This window comes from Trachemys scripta, chromosome 2, assembly GCF_013100865.1.
Source record: "Trachemys scripta elegans isolate TJP31775 chromosome 2, CAS_Tse_1.0, whole genome shotgun sequence".
Lineage (NCBI taxonomy): Eukaryota > Metazoa > Chordata > Testudines > Emydidae > Trachemys > Trachemys scripta.
Window position 1 is genome coordinate 237,086,983 of NC_048299.1, and position 20,174 is coordinate 237,107,156.

The following is a 20,174-nucleotide window of genomic DNA, read 5'->3' on the forward strand; positions in this document are numbered from 1 at the left end:
GGGAGCCGTGCGGGAGCTCCCCACCCCAGTTCACCTCTGCTCTGCCTCCTCCCCGAGCATGCCGCCTCCGCTCTAATTCTTCTCCCAGGCTTGCGTCACCAAACAACTGATTGGCGCCATAAGCCTGGGAGGCGGGAGAAGTGGAGCAGCAATGGCGTGCTTGTGGAAGGGGCGTAGCAGAGGTGAGCTGGGGTGTGGAGCCCTGCAGCAGATTTCCCGCCCCCGCCCTGAGGCACCCTCCCCAGCCCGGGGAGCTGTGCGGCACCTCCCCACCCCACCCCAGGTCACCTCTGCTCCGCCTCCTCCCTGAGCACGCCGTCCCCGCTCTAATTCTCCTCCCAGGCTTGTGTCACCAAACAGCTGATTGGCGCCGCAAGCCTGGGAGGCAGGAGAAGTGGACCGGTGACCGCGCGCTCAGGGAGGAATGCTGTAAAAAAAAATTGGGGGCACCTCTTTTTGGCGCCCCCAAATCTTGGCGCTCTAGGCAACCGCCCAGTTCACCTTAATGGTAGCACCGGCCCTGGGAACAAATGACACTTCCCCCCCAATGAAACAATCTGGGGATTCCTAGAGATAGTTTCTCCCTTCTTTGTCCCCTCCCATTGGATTAAACGAGCTTTTAGTTACTAGTAGAGCTGCCTGAACCATTCATTTTAAACAATTTATGTATCATGTCTTTTAGTTGTGAACTGATCATGATTGTTATGAATTTGTTGTAATTATAGAGGAACTGTTCTTAGCAACTTATCTGGGTCTTTCACAAGCTTTCCTTAGCTAGTAATTAGGGTTGCAAATCCTACAGGGTTGGCCTGGAGTCTCCAGGAATTAAAGATTTATCTTTAATTAAAGATTATGTCATGTGAGGAAATCTCCAGGAATATGTTCAACCAAAATTGGCAACCCTACTAGTAACTCTTCAGGTATCTGAAATTCAAAATCTGGCAACTGGTCTATGTGATTGGTCCCCTAGATCACATGACATACCTTTTTATTCCCTGAGTGGATGCAAACAGGAGCAACACTGAAGAAAATATTGAGATGTTGACTGTGAAAAAATGGGGAGCACTTTCACAAGACAGAGAGGTGAGGAGAGCTAGAAAATGTTACAACATTTTAATCATTTCCTTTCCTTTTTCATCTTAGCTTGGGCACTGTATTTGCCTCTGTCCTGTACATAGACCCATATTTCAAATTAGCTAGGTCCTTCATGACTGAGGGAGAGGTATGATACAAGCTGGCTTTATTTACAGGCAGTATAGTAGATTGTCCTCTCCATACAGACCACCTTAAAGACCTAGCCAGAGATCAATATGGGGGCTGCTCAGTCTGCTCAGAGGCCATGCTGATGACAACAGCATATAGTAGATTTTACATTCAATTTTCTCTTGTTACATTCTCACACAGTAATTGTGGGTATGTATAGGGCCACATAAGATCATGAATATATTCATGAAAATACTTGTTTACATCACATATGCTCATTCATTCAAAACAGTCTTATTTGCATGAATAAAATCCCCTTCCCCAATGTTTTTTCAAGAAAAAATCAGTCACACACATTTTTGGAGAAAAGCAAACAAATGATAGAAATGTAGTTGGATTCAACCAAAAATTTGATTTACCAAACATTCCAAATACATTTTTTTCACTTTTCTAGATATTATCATATGATTAAATAAAATACAGAGTTTGACAAGGCAGGATGGTGAAGTCTCACTTTCCCTATCGTGCATCCAATTATGGGACAAAGAAGTCTTTGGAAAAATTATGTTATCTGCCCAAAGAGAATAGAAAGAACATTCAGAGTGTTGGGTCAGGTCTCTCTACCTTTCTGGTGCATTGCCCTGATAGTGACAATCTCTGTTTGGCAATTAAGCATCAGCATAAATACCATCTGGCTGCTAAAAAGGCTAAATGCTTAGTGTGAGATCACCTGAGCAGTTTACCTTTTTATTGCTTTAATTATATTATTAAAGATTCCACCTAAGTCCCGTCATGTTCCATTTTAGACCAAGAAGGGAACAAGGCATATGATGTTGCACATTGACAGACCCTGGGATACATTAAAAGCAGCCAACTAACTAAACATCTAGAATACTGTGCTAGATTCATCCACAAGACTCTGCCTTCGCTGACTGCTGGTGTTTAACAGATTTTTTTTTTAAATGACATGTAAACAAAAGCACTTTTCTCAAAGCTGGAAGAGTGCTCCATGAAAGAAAAAAAAATCAATAAAAATGAGCTCATACCTTGCCAACTCTTAATATTTTCCATCCTCTGGCTTCCTGACAGTAAATAGAGTCTAGCAGACAGATCCTCTTCTCCTGACTGTACAGACTTATGCCTAATGACTGAGTCCTCACAAACCAACCAGCGTAATTTTTTTTAACAAGTTTTCCATCGCTTGAATGGCTGAAGTGGTGTTTCTGTTCTCAAGCATAGCTTTATATCCCAGTGGTAATACTCTCAAGGAGGAATTTTATGCAGCAGACACTGAACACTTCAGAGTCACCGTTTCAAGCTAGATCTTAAGGTATTTGGACACTGAATAAATGGAGGCTGTGTTCACAATGTGTAGGAAAATCCAGTCAAGGGGAGACTCAGGAGCCTTGTGGATAGATTACTCTATGAGGGTGCATCAACAGAACTTACAGTTGCTGTGTGAGAGACTGATTTGCATTTGCATTTCCATCATGCAGTGGGTGTTCCATCTCCTCTGGGTGCATCTATTGCCAAAAATGAATTTTAGCAATAGAAAATATTGTCTCATGGCATGAAGGGTTTAAAACTTTGAAGGAATTGGATAGTGACTATCTGCAGGATAAGAAGAGGTGATTTTTTGGGAAAAGGTATGAAGAGAAAAGAACTAGCAATTCCCTCATTTCATCTGCAACTTCCAAAGTCATTTTTCTGTTAGTAAGCAGCCCTTTGAAATATTAGATTGGCATCATCATCATCAAATGTCATTACTGTAATAGCCAGGTTTGTGTTTTTCATATTTGTACAGAATCATCAATAGTCTAGTATTACACCAAATACACCTTCTGCTCTAAGTGTACGGTACATTTTTCTGATCTTGCCTTTTCTAACAAATATATAGCAAGGTGCATGTATGTATATAATCAAAACAAAAACCTAAAACAAAGCACTCCACTGCACACACCTCTCCCTCTGGGGAGAGGATGAGAGAACAAACTCTTGACAGATGTTAGTCACATAGCTTAATGCATTACTGGAAGATGCTCAGATACTATGCTGCTAAGCATGGTATAAAAACTATATAGAAAAGGACCAATTAAGTAAGAGCAGCATACTATATGAAATGGCAGGAATGTAGATACTGTAATTTAGAGTTTCTTTTAACCTGAGGTCCTGGCTCTTATTATAACTGAACATTGCACATGACATGAACACTACTGAGACAGAAAGCTCCCTCAAGAGACTTCTTTTTCTACTCCACTAGTTTGTGTTTCCAGCAGCACATATACGCACCACTGTGTCAACCACGCTCGCAGCAAAGTGAAATTTACTAGAAGCTGATCTCTGCAGTTCAGAGATCAGGATTTTCATCAATTTCACCTGGCTGCTAGCAAACTACCCAGGGCAAACTGAGTGAGTGCAGTCTAGGTACTAAATAGATTCTAAGTATGTTTCACTTGACATTGTATTTACATCATGTCTGAAAAACCTTTGCTTGGGAATCTACAAACCATGTGCATAGGCAACTCATTTTTGTTGCTAATAGTTTGCAAAAGATCAATAATTTTTCAGGGAACTAAATAGTTAACGAGGAATAACCTAATCTCTGCAAAGGTTTTCCCATAGGACAAACTTTACGTACATATAGATTGCAAATGTTCTCTTCTAATGCAAGCCCATTGCGAACATATTTTCCTTGGATTTCAATGCAAACAGTTAGCAAAACATCTATTGCTTATCTTCTGTTACTATTTTAAAAGTTTTCACTGTCACTACTTCTCAGAATCCTAGCTGTATCTTGAAGGATGAGCTGACTTCTGCAGAACTTCTGCAGTCCTGGTACTGGTGAGTCTGCAATAGGGCCAAAAAAATTTCCTCAGAACCACATATTCAACTTTGACTCCAAGATTCTGTTTTTTCACAGGTGTGAACTGCATACAGGGAGCCCAGACTAAGAGAGCTGAGACCCACTATATAGATCTAAGCAGAGATTTGAGGGGGTCTGCGCTCTGCTTTTGCCTGCAGTTTCCCATCATTGCTACCAACAGTAGGAGTGCTAATGTAGACAGTTCTCCAGGCAGCAACTGACATTTTAAGTACTATACCTTGTTGTCTAACACTGCTCAGATTACAAAGTACAGGAAGGGAAGGTTTCCCTGTTTTCCCAGAGCAAGGTTTCTAAGGCCTTGTTTATATTAAATAGCTACCATTGGGTGACTAGACCAATTTAAAATTGATCTAGTTACACTGGTCCACATCTGTAAAGTGTATGCACTTAAATTGGTTTAAATAAATTAGGCAATGTACCAAAGCAGACTAAACTGATTTCAACAAAGATTTAAAATGGTTTAAGTGCATCTACATTAGGGACATGAACCAGTGCAACTAGATCAATTTGAAATAAACTTAGTTAAACCAGTGCAACTTTTCTAGTATAGACAAAGTCTATGTTTGAAAGTTAGAGGCTTTTATTCACATTGGTGAAGAGAGGAAAGCTATAAATTAAAAAGGCAGAAAATGTAAGATAATGTGAATTAGTGATGGGATTGTATCCAGAAAGGCATTTCTAATTTAAGTTTCTTTATTAAAAGTTTTATGGTGTGTAAGTCTTTATCCGTGATGTCCTGATCTATAAACATCTCATCTCTCTTTAGCTTACATTTATCTTTAGGATTTTACCTAAGAACCTGTCCTATTTAATAGGAATTATGTTTAACAATACAACATGCAATCAAGGTAGAAAAGAGATAGATGGAAAAAAGATGAGAAAAAGATGCAAGGGAATAGTAAGGAAGAGGAACCGACACACTGTTAACTGTCAAGAATATTTCAAATTCTTTTTTTGCAATGATTTTAAATACACAGAATCTGTTACCTATAACTGCTATTTCTGCATCTTAGTCATCAAGACAGACTGATGGCAATAGTTTCTCTTTCCTCCAATAGACAGGCAGCAGTAACCAACAACTGCCAAGATTTATCACAATTTCTCTTTCTTTCCCTGTCACCATCTACCAAGATGAACCTTCAAATAGAACTCAGTAGTTAGAATCTGCCTTTGATGGGTTAGAAGGGGTGCCAGAGAATATTAGGAAGCTACAGGAACTTGATCCAGCAAGTAATCTTTGAAGGTTATCAAGAGAATTGTGGTGATTCAACCCCATAGATTCCTAAACAGATGGAGCTGGTCCCTAAGAGCTTCCATAACTCTGGAACATTTAGTTCAGACCCTCTAGTCTTCCTTCTTTGAAAGGGCAAAAGGTCCATGATCCATTAAGTATTTGTCTCTGTCTCTTTTCAAATTAGAATTGAGTCAAGGAATTCTACCTCTAACTACAACCCCCTAGCCCTGGAGGCTCTAAGAGGTATGGAAGCATTAATTATATGTCAGGCTTTCCATGAAAGCCCCATCAGAAGAGGCTACCTACAATATGTGCTGAACCAACGTATTTCTTGTATGTCCTGGTTATGCTCCTGACCCAACCACTACTCCAGCATCTCCCACATTCTGGGCTGCACTTAACGGTTCCTGGATCACTACATCCCTCTACCTTCAAACGACTTTTTGTCACTGTGGGCCCTAGATAGTGAAATCAAGCCTAGTAACCATTGCAAATAATATCTGGAGATGATTAATGGAAATATTTTAAAATATTTGCATTATTCCAAGTGTGTGTGTGTGTGTGTTTGTCTAGAGAAAGACTGAGCTACTTGCACTCTCAGTACTACTTTGGCCAATGTATTTTATTCTCTTAACTGAGTAAAGTTGAGAGGTGGGTCTCTGTCCTAAGTTGTGCCACTGCATAAATGCACTCTTCTTTTTTAAAATTTATTTTGCTATTTGTAAACTTACAAGAGGGACAAATTCAGAATTTTAAGTAAATGTTTGGTACAGATTTATAAAGACTGTCTGACCCTCACTTACAAAGACAGCACAATGTAGGTGAACAGAACTTAACTCTTCTATATCTTAAGGACATGAAATCTCCTGTGTCTCAGGCATAGCATTTGTTTTGTATGACCTTATCAATGTATTGAAATATCATAGAATAGTGCACTACAGAGGTGTGGAAGGAATAGGGGGCTTTGTGACTCTCGAATACAGCAGAGCTACTACAGAATTGGCTCTTCAGTGGCTCAACTATCTCCTGCCACCTCAATAGTGTTGATTTATTGTCGCTCACAGTGCATCAAAAACATCCAATCTACGGATTTAACAGTGACCAGATTAAGATGTTTTGCTGGAGAGCCTTGTCACAAGAAACAAGAAATCCAACAAGAAATATGTGATCTTCAGTTTCAATGTGAAGACAGATAACAGTCTTCAAATGTATTAAGGGCTGTTAAAGAGGACGGTGACCAATTCTCCATTGTGCTCCATGTCCACAGAAGGAGGACAAGAAGTAACTGGCTTAATTGGCAATAAGGGAGATTTAGGTTAGATGTTAGGAAAAAAGACTTTCTAATTGTAAGGATAGTTAAGCTCTGGTATAGGCCTCCTAGGGAGGTTGTGGAATCCCCATCACTGGAGGCTTTTAAGAACAGGTTGGACAAACCATCTGTCAGTGGTGGTCTAGGTTTATTGTTCCTGACTCACATTAGGGTGGAGGGAAACCCACTAGATGACCTCTTGGGGTCCCTTCCAACCCTACATTTCTATGAATCTATAAATATGGGAAGCAGTGCACTGTAGAGGATTTTTCTGACAGCAGCAGGAAAATTTAGTTCTAAAGGCAGCTCTTTTTCTTGTCTTGTGACTTTAAATTTTATGACTACAATTTGATATTTGTATAATTAGATGAATTCTCTGAGATAGGCTCTTGTTGGGGATTTTGATGATACCATATTTCCCTAACAGTGCCACACTCTGGAAAAGGTCTTTTTCTGGGTTTGGACCCATTGTCCAGTATCTAAACTTTCCATTAGGAAAAGCAGGTAATATATAGCATCTAAATGGCAAGGAGTCATAAAAATGATCCATCTCTCACTAGCTGACAGCTCGAAAAATTTATATTTCTTTTTTTAAAACAAATTTAAATAAAGCATCTGTTTAATTAGGATTAGGGCCCCATTACACTAGGTGTGGAATAGACATATATGGAGTCACTTTCAGCCCAGAAAACTTATAGAAATCTAAGGCCCTGATCTGATACTGTACAGAGAGACACCAGAAGTAAATGGGGCACCTGTATGAAAGGGCCCACTCACATGGAACACCTGGAAGAATTGAAGCCTAAAATAACAAGTGACACATGAAGGATGGGTGGAGAAGGAGACAGTCCAATATATAAAATATACAGACCTTCATCTCTCTACCCTGGGCTCTTCCTGCCCTCCCCTCTTGGCTCTCCACACACACACACACACACACACACACACACACTGCTCTTGTTCCCATTCCTCTCCCTTACCATCTGTTCCACAAATGCATTGCCCCATAGAAACAAATGGTCTTAGAGACACAGCGACTGGTGAGTTATGAGAGAGGAGGACTTTGTCTAAGTGGAAAGCCCATTTGCTCCACGAGTCTCTCCTATTCTTTCTTCAGAATGCAGGTATGGGGAGGGTGAGAGTGCAGTTCTCCACACAACATATGCGACTTGATAGCTTTGTGGTCCATAGCAATATACTAGCGTTACCATATTTAAAAAATAAAAAAGAGGACACTCCACGGGGCCCTGGCCCCGCCCCTTTCCCACCCCCGGCCCCGCCCCAACTCCGCCCCTTCCCAGCCCCAACTCCACCCATTCCCCGCCCCTTCCCCCAAAGTCCCCACCCTAACTCCCCCTCCTCCCTCCCAGCCACGTGAAAAGGGCTGCCCCAGCGCTACCGGTTTCACAGTTTGCCAGGCAGCCCCCAGACCCTGCGCCCCTGGCCGGCGCTTCCCTAGTGCAGCTGGAGCCCGGGAGGGGAAGCGCCCAGCCGGGGACGCAGGGCAAACCGTGAAGCCGGTAGCGCTCGGGCTTCGGGCAGCCCCCATGCCTCTGGACCCTGCGCCCCCGGAGCCCGGGAGGGGAAGTGCCCGGCTGGCGGCTCAGGGTCCGGAGGCATGGAGGCTGCCCGAAGCCAGTAGCGCTCGGGCAGCTCGGCTTTAAACAAAGCCGAAGAGTCAGGGGAGGCACACAGCAGCCGCGGGAGGGGAAGTGCCCGGCCGGCGGTATTTTTCCCAGACATGTTCAGCTTTTTGGCAATTCCCCCCGGACAGGAGTTTGGTTACCAAAACGCCGGACATGTCCGGGAAAAACCGGATGTATGGTAACCCTAAATATACTACTATGGTAAGAATGGAGATAAGCAGCACTAAAATACAGGAAAGTCATATTCCTTTGGATGTGTCATTTCAGACCATGACATTAATAAACCCATACAAAGAGAGCATAATGAGAAAACTCAAAACACCAGGACATTAAAGGAAAAAAAACATGATTGTGACAATCAGTATAAAGTAACATTAGAATATAACCACAATCAGAGGGCTTGCGCAAAGAACTAATTTGCACGTTTCCTTCGGGTCAGGTTTTGGTTTCTAACAAAACTTGATTTTTCTTGTTGTTTTTGCATTAACTCAAGAGCTTCAAAAGTAGGGGTAACCCAAACAAAATTTATCGAAAACAGCATAACAATGTATTAAGGTTTTACTAGCACTCCAAGAAGTTGTTTCTCTCTTTTGAGGTAGACAGAATTCAAATTGCCTTCATTAGCAGCGCAATATACTGTGGAAAATGAGCCTGGTACTTATCAAGAGGGTCCCTGATTAGCATTTTTGCTAAATAACCAAGCTGTTCTGGTTTTTTTCCAAACCACTCTAGAGCAGTAGAACAGGAGAGAGAGAAAAACTCATTTAGCTAAGTAATATTTGCAGCATTTTGGGGGTAGATTTTTTTTTAATATCTGTCACTGACGTTCTCTGCTCTTTTACTAGATTTTTAAATGATATAGACTATACTAGATAATGACTGTACTACATGATACAAGAACTGCTATATAAGCAGTGAATCTTAAAAATATAAAGGTTATCTATGATGAATATGCTTTGCACCCCTCTGCCTTTCAGCGCACTGACACTGAGTTCTGGCAAGGTATTCAGACTTCATTATATATCACCCTCAACAACCAATCCAGCAGTCTCCAAAATTTGGAAGTATTCTTATTTTTCTAAGAGAATTGTCTCTTTCATTTCTCACAATACTGTGGAATCCTGGTTAACATCACCAGCCAGTTTTGTTCCTGACAGTATGTTCCATTTTAACAGGAATATCCCCTCCTTAAATATAAATGGATACACAAAGCACACGGGATATTAACTGTAGAAAATGCAAATTGTGAATGGATAATATAATAAGTATATTAATTTTCAGTGATACCTGCCATGGTATAATAGTTTAGCCTTGATACAGATGCCAAGATCTTCCCCTCTAAGTGGTCAAAGTATTAATTTGTATAAGAAACTTCTTTTTAGGGATAGGATTCACACACCTCTGCTAACCCTTTGCTCTCCAGTCCTCTCCCACTCTTTTCTCCTTACTGAAATGTATCTCTTAAAAAGTCTTAGAGTTTGTCTACATAGGGATATTAACCACTATCCCACAACAGTCATTCAGCAACAGACCCCATGTGGACACTCTTATTCAAGAATAAGAGTGTCTTTTCCTGATGGGATTAAACTACAGGCACAGCAATTGCTCTTAAAATTCACATTTTGCTTTAATCCAAAATAACTTTCAAGTGCATATCAATCCTCAGATTTTTTTGGGGGCCTAAATTGATGACTAAAAGGAAGCACACAATAGGAGGTTCTGTGCAGTTTCCTCAGTAAAATCTGTATATACCAAGGATTCTCAACCTTTTTCTTTCTGAGGCCCCCACAACATGCTATAAAAACTCCATGGCCCACCTGTGCCATAACAACTGTTTTTCTGCATATAAAAGCCAGGGCCGCCATTAGGGGGTAGCAAGTAGGGCAATTGCCTGGGTCTCCATGCCACAGGGGGCACCACAAAGCTAAGTTTCTCAGGCTTCAGTTCCTGGTGGTGGAACTCAGGCTGCAGTCCCATGTGGTGGTGCTTTGGCTTTCTGCCCTGGGCCCTAGCAAGCCTGATGCCAACCATGCTTGGCGGAACCCCTGAAATCTGCTCATGGCCCCCCAGGGGATCTCGGACCCCTGGGTGAGAACCACTGGTATATGCAATATTTTAATTTGAATCTGCAACAGCTTTACTATTAACTCCACCTAACTGAACTCTGTCTGTTCTGAGCAGAGATTTTAAGTTATAAAGGGGGTAAAATACAAGCAATACAATCACACAGATTTTACTGCATTGTCAAGAATTTATGATTTCATTCAACATATAAATGAAGTTTCTGGTAGACATTCTGTTAGTTAAGGACTTCACAATCTAGATCAATGCATTGCTGTCTCAGTGAGCCTCCTACACTGAAAGAACTGCACCATTAGAAGTGTTACCATACCCTATATCTATAGTAATGAAATAATAACTTAAAGCCTTGTTGCTAGCACCTAAGTGAAAATGGTGTTTAACAATAAACTGAGGCTCTGACTTGGAAAATCCCCGAGGAAAAAAATGAAAGCCAGAAATTCCCATCAAACTGAGCAGCATTATGTGTGTGTTCTTAATTGCTGATTTTAATTTTTTCTTCTGAGTTAATGGATCTATCACGTCAGTTCAGCAGATATTTAATTTTTTTCTGCAGACAAAATAAAGATTTCTAAAGATACTTTGTCCAACCCCTCCCTCATGTGTGATAGAGGTCCTAGTGAAGACAACTAAATTCATTATCTTAATAACCTGTGGCCAACTTTAATCCAGGCTTCTTGCAAGAAGCCGGTTTACCCATCCAATTAACTAAATCTTATAATAAACTAACAAAGCTTAATTTGATGAGTCATCCCAACTAATCAGGCAGAATTAAATGGTTATCAGCTGCTTATGAAGTATTCAAGCACTGCCAGTTTGAATTTCAAGAATGGATCTGTAGACACTGGGATAAAGGAACTATATTCCTAAAATGGCAAATCAAGGGTTGATTTTGCACCAAGCCATGGCATCACCATGGCAAAAAATAGCAGACCAAGTTGTAGGTCCTAATTAGCTATTGGTCACTGTTGTTAACTGATGTTTTTGTGTCATAATATCCCTGTTACTAAATGTTCAATTTTTCCTCAACCTAATTAAAGATAATATGGTAAACAAAATGCACATGAAGGGTACATTACATAAATAATTCAATGGTTGGATGAACTCAGTAGCTCCTACAAGGAATTTCATCTATCTCCAAAGAGAAACAACAATTATGTAACTTACATTTACAAAAAATCGTTTCATGTCGAAGATCCCTAACAGACCACATATTGATTGACATATTTCCACACTAATGTGGAATTAGTGAAACACCAGCAGGTCCTTCCGTGCCCCAGGATAGTATGGAAATTGTTTTCTTATTGTGGAAATGCACACCACACTTGAATTCACTATTTTTAAACTGAAATCTGTTCTTACCATCATGATTAGGATTTCCCAAAGTCCATGGCTCGTCTGAGTCAAAATGAGTGTCTCCCCCAATTCCTGGCCCAGGGAAGTAAGCATGGGCCAAAAATCCTCCCTCCCCGTCAAAGGGAGAACTGTCTCCATGAAAACCTGATGCAAAAATGATTGTAATATCCACATCCCTCTTGCCATTTTCTAATTCAATGTAAGGAACTTCTTCAAATGTCAGAGGAGTTACATTCTGCCACACATCAAAGGCACGGCGAATGGCTTTGCGGGTTTCGGCATCACCTACTTTTGGAGTGACGTTCTTTATGCTGAAACAAACAAACAAACAAACACACAAGCAAATTAATCAGATAGAGTGCACAGTGACACAACTCACGTTCATTTTACTCTGATTACTGCAGGCACGGACATATACAGTGCTGGTAAGGCATTATGTCCTCAGAGGAAAAATAGCTTTAAATAAATAGGTGAGAAATTATTGCATTAATCTGTGCAGTCTTTTATGTTAGATCTCATTATGGGTTAGTTATTTGATTCTCAGCGGTACAGAATTCTTATTCTAAGATCATTAAAATATTTTATGAAGAAAAAAATGCTTAACAGTGGGGTAACTGGATTAATCAACCACTGGCCATTTCTCTCTTGGAACACAATTAGAATCAAGCTCAGCCAAAGGACTGCATGTCATTCTGATCAAAAACTGCAAATGTTCCCAATTTAAATGAGATTTTAATTTCTTAGTGGTTACAATTAACAACAGAATAATACCATACTGTGCCCACCAACCAGAACTTAAAAGGCCCTAAAAACAATTCTTGCTACATTCAGAACTACACAACTAATTCCTAATTAGAAACATTTTTTTTCCATTTCATTACAGGTTAAGATGTCCTTTTGCTGTCTTATTAAGCACACAGTGACCTTCTGTTAAATTAAACAGTCCACGGGAAGAATCATTTGACAGAAAAGTTTGAACTACTTCAGGAATCCGTAATGTTACAAGACCATTTGTTCTAAGCTATTTCATCAAAAGCAAGTACTCCATCTTAATTTCCATGAGAAATGTACAGAATTCACAAACAATGTTGATTAAAATGAGCGATGGTGGAAAGTATGCTACAACCAGGAGTGAAAGTGGGCCGGTATGGGCCGATACAGCATACCGGTAAGAAGCCAATACCGCCCCGTACACAGCCCACGTTAAACCGCTGCCACGGCAGTGCATTAACGTAGTTGCAGAGCCCTGGACGCTTTTAAAGCGCTACCGGAGCCCCAGGCGGCAGGGGCCAGGCAGCGCAGATGGGTTGGCTGGGGGAGGTTGACCCCCTCAGCCCTGCCCCTTCTCCCTGAGGCCCCTCCCCTTCCGGGAGCCAAAGCCAGCCTCCGTACCCCTGGCTACAATGGAATCTTTACCAAAAATACGTATTTAAAATTAATAAACACACACACACAGAGTCCCAAACTAATCAATTTGGAATCAATCCAGTTCCCCACTGCTATTCAGAAAACATTTGTACCTGATATATACCAGCCATTCAAGCCTTACTTTCCCCCCTTTTTTGTGTCTGTACTGGAACTATTGCATTTGGATGAATACTGTTGATCTGACATGTGGTTTATTAAATGTGCAGCAAAGATTTTAAAAGAAATACTGTTTCAGAGTACATTAAGTTGAGTTATATAAGTTCTCAGTGTGATGTATTAATGGAGAAGAAAAATATTTTATGAATAAAACTGGAAAGATCTGTCTTTGGTATTATGAAATGTGTCTGATTTTATGATGTGTTGTGTTTAAGCAAGTGTATGTAGATCTTTCAAGTTTCTGTTTTCTAAACTCATATGTTCATAGAGTTTACGGGACCAGATGATCATCCAGTCTGACCTTGTGCATATCACAGCCCATTATATTTCACCCAGTTACAAATGTATTGTACCCAGTAACTTGTCTTTGCATCTTCCAGAAAGGCATGCAAGCTTCATTTGAAAACATCAAGAAATGGAGAAACCACCACTTTTCAATTTGAGTGACAGATATGGCAGTTTCCTGAAATATACTGGACAAAACTTATTGATTTAAGTTTAAGTGTCATGAGTTCATTGTAAGAACATAAGAATGGACATACTAGGTCAGACCAATGGTCCATATAGCCCAGTATCCTGTCTCCTGACAGTGGACAGTGCCAGATGTTTCTAAGGGAGTGAACAGGACAAGGCAGTTATCGAGTGATCCATCCCCTGTCATCCTGTCCCAGATTTTAGCAGTCAGAGATTTAGGGACACCCAGAGCAGAGGGTTGCATCCCTGAGCATCTTGGCTAATAGACATTGATGGACCCATCCTCCATGAACTTATTTCTTTTTTGAACACAGTTATACTTTTGGCCTTCACAACATCCCCTGGCAATGAGTTCCACAAGTTGTGCACTCTGTGAAAAATTACTCCATTATTTTTGTTTTAAAACTGCTGCCTATTAATTTCATTGGGTGATCCTTGGTTTGTGTGTTATGTGAAGGGCTAAATAACACTTCCTTATTCACCTTCTTCTCATCATTCATGATTTTATAGACCTCTATCAGATCCCCCTTTAGTTGTCTCTTTTCCAAGCTGAACAGTACTCATCTTTTTTAACCTCTCCTCTTATGGAAGCAGCTCCATACTGTTAATCATTTTTGTTGCCCTTAATCATTTTTGTTGCCCTTCTCTTTTTCCAATTCTAATATATATATTTTGAGGTGATCAGAACTGCATGCAGTATTAAATATATGGGCATACCATGGATTTATATAGTGGCATTATGATATTATTATCTATCCTTTTCCAAATGATTCCTAACATTCTGTTAGCTTTTTTGACTGAGGCTGCCCATTGAGCAAATGTTTTCAGAGAACTTTCCACCATGATTCCAAGATCTCTTTCTTGAGTCTGAAAAGCTAAATTAGATCCTGTCATTTTGTATGTATATTTGGGATTATAATGTTCCAATGTGCATTACTTTGCATTTATCATCAATGAATTTCTTCTGCCATTCTGTTGCCCAGTAACCTAGTTTGCTGAGATCTCTTTGTAATTCTTCACAGTCAGCTTTGGACTTAACTATTTTGAGTAATTTTGTATCATCTGCAAACTTTGTCACCTCGCTGTTTACCTTCTTTTCCAGATCATTTATGAATATGCTGGACAACAGTCAGTTACTGATCCATGAGATCTGTCTTATTCCATGATTGCTTATTTTGCGTAAGAGTCTTTGATATGGGGCCTTGTCAAAGGCTTTCTGAAAGTCCAAGTACACTATAGCAACTGGATCACCCTTGCCCAGATGCTTGTTGACCCCATAAAGAATTCTAATATATTGGTGAGGCATGATTTCCCTTTACAAAAACTGTGTTGCCTCTTCCCTAACAAATCATGTTCAACTATAGCTTGTCTACACTTGAAATGCTACAGCGGCATAGCTGCAGCACAGCAGCAGCACAGCAGCTGCACTGCGGTAGCATTTCATTGCAGACGTTCCCTATACTGATGGGAGGGGTTCTCTCTTCACTGTAGGTAATCCAACTCCTCGAGAGGTAGTAGCTAGGTCAATGAGAGAATTCTTCTGTCGACCTAGTTCTGTCTACAGTGTGGCTTAGGTTGGCTTAACTACTTAACTCAGGGATGTGGATTTTTCATACCCCTGAGTTATGCAGCTGGGTCAACCTAACTTTTTAGTGTACACTAGGCCTAAGTGTCTGATAATTCTGTTCTTTACTATAGTTTCACCCAATTTGCCTGTACTGAAGTTAGGCTTACCGGCCTGTAATTACCAGGGTTGCCTGGCAAATGTTTATGTATTCTTGTGGAATGGTATGTAACCTCAAAGGTGACTGCTGTAAACCTAGGAAGTGTTATGAGTGTCAAAGGACTATTTGAAACAATATACCCCGGCCAGTTATGCAAGACCTCAGCCTTTGCACCTTCCATTATGGTCTCTTCAACATCATATACAGCGTTAAAATCATCTCTCCACTCCTACTCACCTGTTTATACATGTATAGATCACCTTAGCCTTTTTTGCCACAGAACTGCACTGAGAGCTCGCCTTCAGTTGTCTGACCCTAAATCCTTTTCAGAGACACTGCTTTGCAGGATACAGTCCCCCATTCTGTAGGAATAGTGTACATTCCTGGTTCCTTGATGTATGAAACACATTTTATTTGAATGGGGCCAGCTTACTAAGTGATACAGATGGTTTTGTAGGACTGCTCTGTCCTCATTATTTACCACTGCACCAATCTTTGTGTCATCCACAAATTTTATCAGCAGTGATTTTATTTTTACTTCCAGAACACCGATCAAAATGATGACTAGCACCGGGCCCAGTACTAACCCCTCCGAAACCCCAACAGAAACACCCCCATTCGATAGTGATTCCCCATTGACAACTACTTTTTGAGATCTGTCAATTAGCAAGTTCTCAATCCATTTAAAGTGTGTTCTATTGATATCATGTAGTCCTAATTTTTAATCAGAAAGTTATGTGGTAGTAAGTCAAATGCTTTACAAAAGTCTAAGTATGTTACAGCTACACACTTATCTTTATCAACCAAATTTGTAATCGCCTCAAGGAATGAAATCTGATTTGTTTGACAAGATCTATTTTTCATAAAACCGTCTTGACTGGCATTTATTAATCATATTAACTATTTCTTGTAGCAACTAACAAAGACCTTGATTCTGAAATTAGCTCTGTCTGAGTGGCTCCCTAGGTCTTTGCAGAGTTGACTGCAAGATCAAGGCTATATTAAGATTTTTTTGTAGTGAACAATACTGTACTATATGTTATTGTTAAAGATATGGGAAATGAATCCCTTGAATAGGAAGTGGTATTTAAAATCTCCTAGCAATTTGCTGTTGTGGTAAGTTTTAGAGAGCAAATTTAAACTTCGAGGGGGCTGTATGGCAGGTGAGCTAATGAGTGAGGATGAATTATATGATGGTGGGGAATTGACTGAATCCTTCAACTACTAATTTCCAGAATTGTTAATATTTCGATTTTTTTTTGAAGTATAGGTTGTTTTCCTTTGTAAGAATATGCAGCATTTTTCAGAACTTCACTGAAATGCACTTTTGCATGTTGTGAAAAAGGTTTGCTTTTTACACTTTAAAGATTATTGATCAAAAGAACTTAATAGAAAATTAAATTGTCCTGTGTTGAGGTGTTTGGGCCTGAAACAAGGACTGTTCAAATCAGTTGGGGAGGTGAAGTGGAGGGGGCTTTTGATCAAGCCATTAGTGTATCAATTTGCTGAAGAATCATAAAGTGTTTTTAAAAAACAGATTTTGGTCCTGCTTTAACTGCAAATCTTAAAATAACCTTAACAATGGAGCTTCTAGCAGCACCTCCAACATTTTTTTTAAATGCCCAAGACTTTCGGTTTTAAGAAGCAACTTCTATTCATATGCTATATTATAACTACATTTTCTAATACCTTTTTAGGAAATATAGTGTTAGCAGAATAGTGAACCAACATTGATCTGGTGGTAGATGATACTTCAGAATGCTGGCAAGTCAGATTTTCACTCAATTCACACTGTTCTCTGTGGAATTTCCCTTGACATACAGATTACAAACCTTAGGCACAGTGGTGTAAGTTAAGTGTAGAATGAAAAGTTTAATTTTGAAATGCCTAGCCTAAGTGGATTGGAGTGAGGCCTTTAATGTTATCTTAATACAGCTTTTTTGTGTACTATATTATGTTCTACCCAAAATGGGCTTGTGGTGCTCTGAGGGTTCTCGGTGAAGGACTGAGTTGAATGACCCGGGACAAGGAGAGATGAATACAACTTAATTTTATTATATGATGATGATTATATAAAAATGTTAATTAATTTTTTTTAATTCTTATTAGCTTATTACAATACTATGTAGTTGATTTTTAAACAACTACAATTACTAGGTAACTAAATTTAAAACACTGACAAGTACCATGTTACTGAATTTAAACGAGTAAGATAAGGGAAAGGAAACACATTAACAATCAAAGTCCTTTTCCACTTTAAACACAATGGGGGGTAACAAACAAAGTAACCACAGATAAAGCAATAACAGTTGACTAGTTACTTATGACCATGCAAACGACAGCCAGATGGAAAAGCATATACATTATGACTTCGAGCCGGCTACACGACGCATGCTCTAGGCTGGATTCGGGAGCGGAAGGGTCAAGCCCAAGTTGATCAGACCTGGACTGGTATTGATGTTAATTCATTTTTGGGCCACCTCTAATTGCTATACAGGAACGACTAAGTATATAGTCTTTTGGAAGTAAATGTGGCACGCGTTGATTGTTTTTTTTAGTGGCCCAACTGTTGTCCCCTTATTAGGAAGGGCAATATAATGCGGAAACTGCAGAAACGTTTTTTGTGTGGTAACACTATGGATAATAATAATATAAGGAGATATCCTATCTCCTAGAACAGACCCCAAAGGGTCATTGAGTCCAGCCCCCTGCCTTCACTAGCAGGACTAAGTACTGATTTTGCCCCAGATCCCTAAGTGGCACCCTCAAGGATTGAACTCATAACCCTAGGTTTAGCAAGTCAATGCTCAAACCACTGAGCTATCCCTCCCCCCAACACAGTGGACTATCCCTCCCCCCAATACATCCCTCATAAGTTTCCTGTGATAAGCACTATGCCCTAATAAGGGTGTGCAGTCTATTCGGCCTCCTTCCTGGCTTCGGTTCCGCTGTGGGATTGCAAGGCGGCCTGGCCAAACGAATGAGGGAGGGGGGGTAGATTGTATTAACATATTACACATTTTAATTTCATAGTGATTACTCTACACAGGTCTGGCACTGATTACTAAACAACAAATTGTGCAGGTCACTGAAGTATTATGCCACTTTCACAAAGATTAAATAGCCTCAGGCACCCTTTCCATCAGGCTTTTAGCTATCAAGATACTTCTGATAATTCTCCAAATCCTGCCTTTCAAATTCAAGAAAAGTCCATTATTTATGGCTCTTCCACAACATACACTTCACACACTAGAACAAAAGACATTCTTAATTTCCAAAACAGCCTCGCAGAAGGGTGAATTACATTTAAACATGTAGCATATGAAGAAAATAATATAAACTATTTGTTTATAATAGAATGTCTTTTGAAGTTTTCTTTAATATCTACTGTGTTTTGGAAAGCTCCCATAATAATTGTGTATTTTAAAATGTATGTAACAGTAGTAAATGTATCTGTGACTGATTAAAAAGGGGCAGATTTTCATCTCATTTACACTGGTGTAGATCCAGAGTAGTCTTATTGAGAATCTTGCTTAAAATATACAACAGAAGGGGACCTGGGAAAAATGTGTCTGCATTATAGGTATTATAGTGGTAAATAAACTAACTGGGAAAACTGTTGTCCTGTTGGAAGCAACAAGTTCATTATATACGTTCACTGCATTAGTACAACGGTGCCCCCACCCCTTGCAGTCTAGGTGTTACTGCACTGCAAACAATGATAATCTCTTAAAAGACTTCATTTTGAACATGTCACTGAAATAGCAAATTAAGAAGTGAAAAGGCCTAAGGTCTGCCCCATAATACCCAAGCTATAAGTATAAAACCACTGCTCACCTTCCCTCGCTAGAAGAGAGAGACTTTTGACAACTACACACATAGAGGTACAAGAAACCTTATTCACAAGGTATCAAACTTACAGATGCAGGAGCAACAGTGGTTAGGGATATGCCAGTGGGGGAGCAGTTACACTATATGTCACCAGAGTGTGCTGAGGATACTTCTTAAAGCAGGGTTTTCCAAACATTCAGACCTGGCAATCTCCTTCCAGAATAAGAAGTGTTCTGGGGAGAGAGTTATGAAACTTCTAATCCTAACCTTGAGCTGGTAACATTTTGTAACTGTAACTAAATCAGAAATAACTATGAAGATTGGAAATAGGAACTTTAATCACATAGGAGGGACACAATTATCAACACAGTCAAAATTCCATGTGATGGATGAGGCTTTCTTGTTGATGAAAGAGGTTCCACAGGAGGAAAGAATGAGGAAATACACAGTTCCCATAATTTTTGACCAACAGGTAAATTAAATAGTCACTTTTTGTCAGTTTAGAAAGAAGTTGTTCTCAGACATCATTGAACGGGGCACCCAAATACCCCAAGAGAACCTGCTTCAATACGGGGGGGGGGGGGGACGACCTTCAACCGCACACCCATAGTTGTCACCTAGCACTCAGCACTAGAACCCACAGTGGTATCATTAAAAAATTATAACCCATACTCAATGGGGACCATATGCTGAAAGAAATCTTTCCCAAGCCCCCTCTTCTGGCCTTCAATCAACTCCCCAGTTCACCAAGCTCATACTCAGAAGCAAGCTCCACACAGACCAGGTCAGATGAACTGAAATGTGGTACCAGACCCTGCCATAACAACAGATGCAAAACCTGCAGACATAT

General features: G+C 40.1%; 1 protein-coding gene across 3 annotated transcripts in view; it reads right to left on the bottom strand.

Moving 5' to 3' along the window:
* Window positions 1–20,174, bottom strand: part of MMP16 (matrix metallopeptidase 16) — a 252,256-nt gene that overhangs the window by 89,009 nt on the left and 143,073 nt on the right. For all 3 annotated transcript variants that reach the window (XM_034763231.1, XM_034763230.1, XM_034763232.1), the window contains one exon: window positions 11,718–12,022. In XM_034763231.1, coding sequence (XP_034619122.1) covers window positions 11,718–12,022 — 305 coding nt within the window. The remainder of the gene's footprint in view (window positions 1–11,717; window positions 12,023–20,174) is intronic.